At 34.7% G+C, this 10,518-nt stretch overlaps 2 protein-coding genes across 2 annotated transcripts; both read left to right on the top strand.

Annotated features, from left to right (window-relative positions):
* Positions 1 to 494: 494 nt before the first annotated feature.
* On the top strand, positions 495 to 1,426 carry LOC143645986 (olfactory receptor 5M3-like). The gene is given in 2 exon segments (XM_077115068.1): positions 495 to 1,125; positions 1,128 to 1,426. Coding segments are annotated over 2 exon segments (930 nt in total).
* A 4,710-nt stretch (positions 1,427 to 6,136) lies between these two features.
* Positions 6,137 to 7,075, top strand: LOC143645605 (olfactory receptor 5M9-like). Its single transcript, XM_077114875.1, has one exon. It carries the CDS (start codon positions 6,137 to 6,139, stop codon positions 7,073 to 7,075), a length of 939 nt encoding a protein of 312 aa, XP_076970990.1.
* Positions 7,076 to 10,518: the final 3,443 nt, after the last annotated feature.

The following is a 10,518-nucleotide window of genomic DNA, read 5'->3' on the forward strand; positions in this document are numbered from 1 at the left end:
TCTAATGACAGAGAACATTCTTATAATGATAAAAGGGACAAGAGGCATAAGATGATTTCTAAATTCTGTTAAAAAGAGCTATCTAATCTTTCATAAATATATTAAAAAATATGAAAATACCAAACAACCTTGGCAACAGAAGATGGTTAAGAAGTAGTCTTGGACGTTGGACCAATGAAGTGTTTAGCACCCTAAAGTTTCAATTCCATTACTCTGTATAACTGCTATATAATAGTGTCTATGTATTTATCTAAATTATCTTCAAAGAGCCTATTCCTTAGCTTTACTGCTTTCAACATAGCAAAAATTATGCACCAAAAAACATTCGCTGTAAACAATGACAAAGTGCAGTCACAGATACTCAATAAAGTGACAATGACAGGAACATGGATAAAAAATCAATATATAGATTAAGAAATGAATAATTCCTGATTTTTTTTCACTCTTTTCCTTTCAGATATCACAAAGTTTTAAACTACTACTGGTTTATGACTATGACAATGCTCAATTTCACTGATGTGACAGAGTTTATTCTTTTGGGATTAACTAGTCGCAAGGAATGGCAAGTTTTCTTCTTCATCATTTTTCTCATGGTCTATCTTATCACCATTGTAGGCAATTTTGGTATGATCATGTTAATTAAGGCCAGTCCACAGCTTAATAGCCCCATGTACTTTTTTCTCAGCCATTTGTCATTCATTGATATCTGTTTTTCTTCCAATGTCACCCCTAAAATGCTGGAAAATCTGTTATCAGAGACAAAAACGATTTCTTATGCAGGTTGCTTAGTACAGTGTTTTTTCTTCATTGCCCTTGTGCATGTAGAGATTTTTATTCTTGCTGTGATGGCCTTCGATAGATATATGGCAATTGGCAACCCCCTGCTCTATGGCAGTAGAATGTCAAGGGTTGTTTGCATTCGACTGATTTCTTTCCCTTACATATATGGTTTTCTGACTAGTCTGGCAGCAACGCTATGGACATATGGCTTGTACTTCTGTGAGAAAATTGAAATCAACCACTTCTACTGTGCAGACCCACCTCTCATCAAAATGGCCTGTGCTGGGACCTTTGTAAAAGAATACACAATGATCATACTAGCAGGCATTAACTTCACATATTCACTGACATAGTTATCATCTCTTATCTGTTCATTCTCATTGCCATTCTACGCATGCGCTCTGCTGATGGGAGGAAGAAAGCCTTCTCCACCTGTGGGTCCCACTTGACAGCTGTTACCATATTTTATGGGACGCTCATATTCATGTATCTCAGGCGGCCCACGGAGGAGTCTGTGGCACAGGGGAAAATGGTGGCCGTGTTTTATACCACGGTGATTCCCATGCTGAACCCCATGATCTACAGTCTGAGGAACAAGGATGTGAAAGAAGCCACGAACAAAGTAATCAGGAAACTATGTCAATAAAACAAAATTGAGTTAGTTGTCTCCTCTATTTCACAAATATTTGTTGGGCAACATATTTCTGTCAAGAACATAGGAAAGTTAAGCTGAAGACCTGTGTTTTGAAGGAGAGACATTCAAATTGAGAGTAAAAACAATAGATTGACCCATTCCTGGTGGTGTAATTAGTGAGGATTAATTGATATGGTATAATTAAAAGTTGTTAAGATGGAAAATTTTGAGCAGCATAATTGTTATTACAATTAAAAGTGGAAAAAATGATCATTGAGAAGGTGTTCAAGTGCTTCACTAAAATCAAAAGATCCTTTTATTCATTCAAAAATTTAGCAGATGCATTTTAAAAGTAGCTATTTATTTGCCTATTTAAAGGGGAATTAGTGGCAGAGAAAATTATCAGCATATTTAATTTTGTTTCAAAACATAGTTTTTAAAATGAGAGTCTCTCTAATATCTATGACATTGTTTAACTCTTCTTTCATTGTGAGAAAGGGACTAACGCTTCAGAGATTTCCACTTTCAGAAGAGCAAAACTTATGCATTTGATTATTTTACCAGTCTTGCATCTCTCCTAAGAGAAGCAAGAAGTGTTTGTCTTTACAGATTACAGCAACCACAGATTTTAATTCTAGGATGCCAAATTTTGCACTTCTCACTTGCCCTAACCAAACTGGCTTTGACCTACAATCTCATGGAGCAGTGGGTAGAATTAGTAGATGTGTACATCATTATAAAAGCGTGGCTTTCTGGATTCCACTTAACAGATTAAATTGATATTTATTTCAGAATATTTTGCTCATCTGTGACTAAGATATGATGCTAATTTCTTTGGTTTTTATATTTGAAAGAAATAAAATTTTTAGTGAGGGTAGCTATTTGTTGTCAAGATTAATTTCCTGCTGTGATAATCTTAATATGTTTTGATATCTCTTATACCTCATTTCATAAACCACAAGCTTGAGGCAATAGTATACTTTCTGAAAGTATATATGTCCTTAACAATCAATCAATACAAAAATCAAATAAAAAATCACCTTTAGTTTGGGTGCAAATAATTAAATTATTAAATGTAAGTCACACATTCTTAATTACACATCAGTAATTGCCAATTTCTCTTCAATGATGCAAAGATAAAACGAGATTGGTGCAATGTGAGAACAAACATTCTTTTGTCCTTTGTTGAATTTTTGTTTTCCTTAAGGGAAACCAGAAACACATATGAGCTCATATCCGCACACTCATATACAGATAGCATAGACATTCTTTTAAAAACCATTTTATATGCAAATTAATGCTAATTTAATTAAATTGTTATATAATTGTCTATGGTTGCAAAAATTGAAACCCTTAATGACTATAAGAACTAACTTAATGCTACTTTGGGAATGGGTTGGATTGAAAGTAATTTATTTTGTGGGTAAAACCAATTACTCAAGATATTGGTGACAATGATAGTTGCCAAAATGCTGAACTACTTGCTGATTATGAATACTTTCAAAATATGGTTTTAAAACTTTGTGGTAGGTGGGAAGATGTGGTTGGATAATCTTTATTACCTAATTTTTCAAAAACACAACACATTCCGTTTATATTTGGGGAAAGTTAGTACTACATAAGGAATGACTATGCCAAAGTCAGTGGTTAAATAGTGGTGCTGTTTTGAGTTTTAAAATTTCAAATTAATTTGTAGGTGATCTTGGACAAGTCACTTACATCACATCCAGTTTAGTCTGCCATGGTCTACAAAGTCCTCTCTGACTTACAATGCTTATCAAACTTGATTTCTTTGGCAGAGCTTAAAGTGTTTTTGCCATCTCATGAAAATTCAAGATACTTCTGTAAAATATATATATTTTAATCAATGTCATTGTCATAATTATTTTTATATCTATCAGGTTAACTATTTTTAATGATCTCCAACATATAACCCTAGAGCACATTTACACCACTCTCTCCTTCAATGTCTCTTGTCTTTCTCTCTGGCACCTTTTTTCTCTCAAACACACACATGCATATATATACACACAGTTACATACCTGATTCCATTAAAATTTTGATTTTTTAAAAGACAGTGGGTATTAGGTCATAGTACTCTGGTGCAAATGAGATTACCTGATGGGTTTTCTCTAGAATAGCTGGGAAGGACTCTGGAGTTAGAGTACTTGGGCACTGAGTGATGCAAAAGAAAGCTTTACCTGGCCACAGTTCTGCCCATAGTTTTCCAGACCAAATAGAGGCAGTGCATAGTTTAGAGTTCATGAACAACCTAGGATGCCAACCTAATTCTTTCACTTGCTCACTTTGTAAACTTGATTAAAAAAAAAACTTAAGCTCTTATTTACTTTATAAAATCAATATTTTATTCTGCAAAATTGGGGCTATTAGTCACAACTCTATAGATGGTGGTGAGTTAATACTTGTAAACTGCTTAAAAGTGAAACTATACAAATAATTCCATTATTTTACAACTTGAGGTGGCTGCCACTGGGCTGACAGTCTTTCCTTATGTATCTCATAACCACCTTGTAAGATAGAATATTTCCATTCTGCAAGTGAGTAAATTGAAGCTCAAAATTACATCATCTACCCACAGTCATGTAATTAAGGTGATGGGGCCATGGTTTGATTTTAGAGGTATTTCACATCAAAGACCATAGTCTACTACAAGCCAAACAATTATGCAGGCAGAGGGATTAATTATTTATACTACAATCTACAATATTGCCAATGCCCTCTGCTTGGATTCCTTCTCCCCAATTATTGCCACGTGATCCATATCTGTAAAAATTACTGTGTGAAGCATAGGACTAACATTATTATGATCATCAATCCTGAAAAAATTTGTCCTTATTAGGGACATAGCAGCCTATGAAGGAAAGTGATTCATAAAAAATTTACATGATACAAACTAGGAATATTTTCTTGAGATGCATGATTTCCAAATGTGACAATCGGAGGGCAGAACCAATGGGAAATTGGTAGACAGATTTGGGTCTCTTGATTCCATTATAAGAATTATTCTTCCAATTAATACTTCTTTCCTATCCTGTCCATGAGGCATTTCTAGAATTTTGATTATTGTTTCTTTCATAATTACGTGGTTGGTCCCTTAGGGAGATGCTCCAAATGTACAAGAGTATATTATAAATGTTGACACATCATTCATTTGCTGTTCTCCTCTGGTGAAGGTAAGTCTGAAAATCTGAACTCTTGATAATTCAGATTAATGCAGCCCAATCATTTTATTTTAATCCATATTTAAAGAGAAGATGAAAATCTTAACCTAGATTTATTTGCTAAACCTATATTTTACTGTGTGATGATATATTTCTATTACAGTTTCTTATTTGTACTCATTGTATGTTCAAAGCTATCTAACAATGTGATCATTACAATGGAGATTTATAAAACTTGATATTTCCCATTGGTTCTTCTTTAACCATTCTTTATAGATAATGAAAATTGGTTTTCACATGGTTCTTCAAAAATATGTATGAATGGGGTTGGGAGTATGGATTCAGTATGAAGTATGGAGAAATGATTATTCTTTCACTGTTTTTCCCATGGGAAATTCCTGAAGTTTTAACACAGATGATTCTGCTTTTTTTATATTATGTATTCCATCATCCCTATTGTGTAAATAGGTAATATGATGTGTACTATATAATAGACAGCACTTAGTCATTTGATACTATGTTGTTGGATCACCTAACTTTGGAAGGAATGGGGAGGCAATGCCCTGCAGCTCAGCCTTCATGGGAAGAGTCATGCAACCCTCAGTTAGTCCATCAAAGATGAACTATCCAAAAGACATTATTCTGTTTGGAAGGGCAATCATACTGAAATTTAAATTAAAATAAAAAGAATAATTGAATAGATAATTGAAGAGGCAGCCAGAAGAGGTGGTTAAAGGTAAAATACAGGAGTCAATTTATTGGTTTGCTTCTCAATCCTGTCACTCAGATCTGAGCTGGGGAGGCTCTGAATCTTTCAATGCTTCAGTTCCTCAAATGGACATGTCAGTATAACCTGTTTCATATCACCTTTGCATGCAGAGAGCTTAGAAAGCAGTCAGAAAATTTACTATTCTTAATGTTTTGAACCAACTGCTACCATTAGTAAAAAAAAAAAAATTCTTAGGTTTAAAATACTGAATTTAAATGTATTGTATGAAGCTGATTTCAGGATCAGGAGGCTTTAAAAAATGTGTTTGTGAATATTCCTGAGTATCTGTTTTATATATATAACAAGTGAGCTAGTTAGCTTAAGGGATTCCAAGAGGAATAAGTCAAGCTCTACTGCCAGGGTGCTAATGATTATTTGCAGAGGAAGATAAATTCACACACCATAGAGGAACTGAATCAAAATTAGAAAATGAAATGGATCACTATGATAGGTGGTATTAGCTTATATTTCTGAGATGCTTGAATATTTATATACTATCATTATAGCATATGAAGATAGTATATATTAGTTCAATTTACCCAAGTAGCACTCTGCCAGTTAGAGAATCATGGGTTCATGCTTCCAAGGTCGGGAGTTTTAACATAGGAAAGTCTTTGTACTGAAATTATACAGGAGTGTCTCTACATTGTTTCATAAATGATTTGATTTAGAATAAGGATAAATGTGACTCAAATATTTCAGCAATAAAAATATTCTCTTTATGTTTTTAGTTTCTCCGTAGGCAAAACAGGCTGGGCCTCTGATAAGGAAATGCCAAATTTCACAGATGTGACAGAATTTATTCTGCTGGGGTTGACTAGTCGCCAGGAGCTACAGGTTCTCTTTTTTGTGGTGTTCCTACTAGTTTACATTGTCACTCTGTTAGGAAACACTGGTATGATCATTTTGATCAATATTAGTCCCCGGCTTCAGAGGCCAATGTACTTTTTCTTGAGTCATTTGTCATTTGTAGATATCTGGTTCTCATCTACTGTCACCCCCAAAATGCTGGGAAACTTATTATCAGAGGTAAAAACCATTTCTTATGTGGGGTGCTTGGTGCAATGTTACTTCTTCCTTACCCTTGGCCATATGGAAGTCTACATCTTGGCAGTGATAGCCTTTGATCGCTACATGGCCATCTGCCACCCGTTACTTTATGGCAGCAAAATGTCTAAGACAGTCTGTATTCGACTCATCTCTGTGGCTTATGTCTATGGATTCCCTGTTAGTCTAATGTGCACACTGTGGACCTATGGCTTGTATTTCTGTGGGAATTTTGAAATCAACCACTTCTATTTTGCAGATCCCCCTCTCATTGAGATTGCCTGTGGTGGGGTCCACATCAAAGAATACACAATGATGGTTATCGCTGGCATTAACCTCACATATTCCCTCTCTGTTGTCCTCATCTCCTACACCCTCATTGTAGTAGCTGTGCTGTGCATGCGCTCTGCTGATGGAAGAAAGAAGGCCTTCTCCACCTGTGGGTCCCACTTGACAGCTGTTACCATATTTTATGGGACCCTCATATTCATGTATCTCAGGCAGCCCACGGAGGAGTCTGTGGAGCAAGGGAAAATGGTGGCTGTGTTTTATACCACAGTGATTCCCATGCTGAACCCCATGATCTACAGTCTGAGGAACAAGGATGTGAAAGAAGCTATGAACAAAGTGATCAGCAAAACATTTTTATTGAAAGAAAATTGAGTAATTATGTCTTATATGTTTCACAGATACTTTTTGGGCAACCTATTAATGTCAAGGCATAAGAAAGTTACACTGAAGAATTGTATATTGAAAGTGAGAGACAGAGAGATTTAAATTGGGATTAAAAATAGTAGATTGACCCATTTCTGGTGCTGGGTCTCACTAATGTAATTTCATTTTAATGAGCAACTGTGAGAATTGTATTGATGAACATAGGTCATCAGGAGTTAGAAAGTGGACGTGGATTGGGGAATTGATCATTAAGGAGTACAAAATGTCCAATAAGATACATCATGAAGTTTCCAAGATTGTAAGCATTCACAGCAGTCACATTTATTCCTAAGTATTAACTGTTATTTCTAAATTTGTAGATATTGTGCCCTTGCATGTAGCCTGGTAGTTTCCTGGAATGTTAGGTATCTGTGTGATCCCTGAGATTCAGAGTTAAAGTTCTGCAGCTCAGAAACTCAACATTACTCCATACAGAAACTATTAAAGAAGCTGAAAAAGAGATCAGATTTCAATTAGAGATATGAATGAAGGGATCTGTTTAGGACTAATGTTAATCAGACTACATGGTAAAGAGTGATATGGTTTATAGGTTAAAACTTCAACTTCAGACCAAAGGAAGATATGTTCATTTTGTCCAAAACTTAAGTTTTCTGCAGCACTGTCTAATTCAGCCTGTTTTATCAGTTTATTTAATTAATCTGAGTACAGGAAATATAAAATAGTGAATGACATCTTCATATTCTGGACAGGTTAATGCAATGCATTGATATATTCAGGAGTGTTTGGGGCAGCAAATAAAAAATTATTTGCAAAGTTTCTTTGCAGGACTAGTGAAAAAATGTGCAACTATTGAACTTTCCCACCTGGGAAATTCCTAATATTCTCTCAAGCATAAGTGACTCCGAATTTAATAAGCAAAGACCTTGATCTTGAGGCTTGCCCTTATGAAACTTGTTTCCTCTTTGATGAAGCTAAGATTTATACTTATACCTAAGAGTTACTCACATAGAATCTTTTAGTTTCTCCTGATGTGGCTTTCTCAGCAAGCCAAACTCTGAAAATAAATTCACCACCCTCTCTCTTACTTGGGACATGACTTACCAGAGGTTAATTCTCCTTGGTATACAGGACATGACTTCAAGGGATGAACCTGATCCTGGCATCACAAGTTTGAAAATACTTTCTTGACCAAAGGAGGAAAAGTAATGAAACCAAACAAAGATTCAGTAGTTAATAGTTTTCAAACAGAGTTGAGGGTCCATTCTAGAGGTTACTCTTAAAGCTTTGGCCATATATTGAAAATTGCCACAGTATCTCATCAAACCCCAACCAACATTATTCCTGAAAACCCTAAAGAACCCTGTGCTCTATCTAAGATTTCATAGAAATTTTACAGACTGATCTTATGTCAGATAAGCTCTGAAAACCAGAGGTAGAAGTGTCTCCAAGAACATCAATCAGTTTCATTTCTCTACCCCACAAAGTTAGCACCTCTGCCCAACACAAAGAAGTTAAGTTGGTCATTGCCCAGATACTACTGAAGAGTGAGGGAATGATCAAAGAAAAGAAGGAGGTGTGACTGAGAAATTAGGATTTAACAAATGATTATGGCTACTGATTCATCATGCACATATTTATTTTTACTTTCTAGTGCATTAGAATAGCCAGAAGGGAAAACCTGAAATTGATAAATTGTAATCCAGTAGATTTGGTTTTTGATAATGATTGTACATTAGATTTCTTTTGTCATAAATCATGTAATTGTATAATTCTTGTGTGTGACCATCCTGTTATCCAGTGTATGGGTAGATAAGTACAAAATAAAGACACACATGAGAAAAATAAAATAAATAGCAAAAAAAATCACATGGTAACAGATGCTAGTCAACATGTGAGAAACTGTAACTTATATACATTGGGAGAATGTAAAACAGTTCAGTCACAGTGGAAAATACTCCGGCAATTTCTGGCATAGCTAAATGTAGAGTTGCCTTCTGATCCAGGAACTCCACTCCTAAGTATTGAAGTTCTCCTAGAAAATTGAGCATATTTCCAAACAGAAACTTGTACATGCATGCATGTTCATGACAGCAAGATTCATAATAGCCCCAAAGTGGAAACAGTCCAAATATCCATCAACTGATGAATGGATAAAAACCAATTTTGGCACAGGCATATAATGCAGTGTTATTCAGCCATAAAAAGGAATGAAGTATTGACACATGCTGTAACAGGGATGAGCTTTGAAGCATTAAATGAAAGAGTCACAAAAGACCGCATATGGTAAGAATCCATTTACATGAAATGTCCAGAATAGAAGCAGTCAAAGAGACAGAAGGACATTTACATTGCTTGAGGCCTGGGGAGGAGAAGGTAATGACTGCTAATGACAAAGGTTTTCTTGCTGAGGTGATGAAAATGTTCTAGAATTGATTGTAATGATGTCTGCACAAATCTGAAGAGACTAAAAGACATTAAATTGAACACTTTGAACAGGTAAATTACAAGATATGTGATTTATATCTAAATAAAACTGTTATTAAAAAAACAGGAGATTGATCCATTTCTGGTGATATAAGTAGTGAGGATTAATTAATATATATAATTAAAAGCATCTACGATGGGAAAATTTGAATTGAATAAATACTATTACAATAAAAAGTTAACAAATAAAGATACCTAATGAAAAAGAAGTTTAAATACTTAGCTAAAATCAAAAGATAGTTTTTCCTGTTTAAAAATTCAGCGAGTGAATTTTAAAAATAGTTTTTCACTTGCCTATCTGGAGAATAATTTATGGTGCAGAAAATTAACAACACATGTCATTTTGTTTCATAGCACAATTTTAAACTATTAGTCTCACTAATAGGGATGAAATTGTTTAACTGTGTTTTCATTGTGAGGAAGGTCAGAACTCTTCAGACATTTCACTTTCAAAACAGCAAAACATATATTTGATTATTTTTCCGTGTCTTGTTGTTTCATAAGGTAAACATCTTGGTAATTGCCTGTCTTTACAGACTATAGTAACTACTGTATTTTAAATATAGGGTGCCAAATAGTGCACTTCTCACCTACCTTAGCCAAACTATCTTTGGCCTATAGACTGATGGAACAGTACGTAGAATTAGATGTGTGTGCCATTATAAAAGCATGGCTTCATGGACTCCACTTAACAGATTAAATTGAATTTATTTTGAATATTGTGCACCTCTGGGACTAAGGTATGGTGCTTAATTTCTTTGGTTAATTCTTATATTTGAAAGAAATATAATATTTAGTGAAGGGATGCTATTTGTTGTGAACATTAATTTTCCCATCATGATAATATTAATGTATTCTGATATTTATAGTACCTCATTTCATAAACCACCAACCTGAGGTAACAATATATTTCCTGACAGTCTATGTGTTCTCAGGCTAACTAATCA

This window comes from Tamandua tetradactyla, chromosome 9 (assembly GCF_023851605.1).
Source record: "Tamandua tetradactyla isolate mTamTet1 chromosome 9, mTamTet1.pri, whole genome shotgun sequence".
In the NCBI taxonomy this organism is placed as follows: Eukaryota; Metazoa; Chordata; class Mammalia; order Pilosa; family Myrmecophagidae; genus Tamandua; species Tamandua tetradactyla.

What these genes read in the sequence shown, in the direction of transcription:
- LOC143645605 (XM_077114875.1), top strand. Translation starts at nt 6,137, where the DNA reads ATGCCAAATTTCACAGATGTGACAGAATTTATTCTGCTGGGGTTGACT.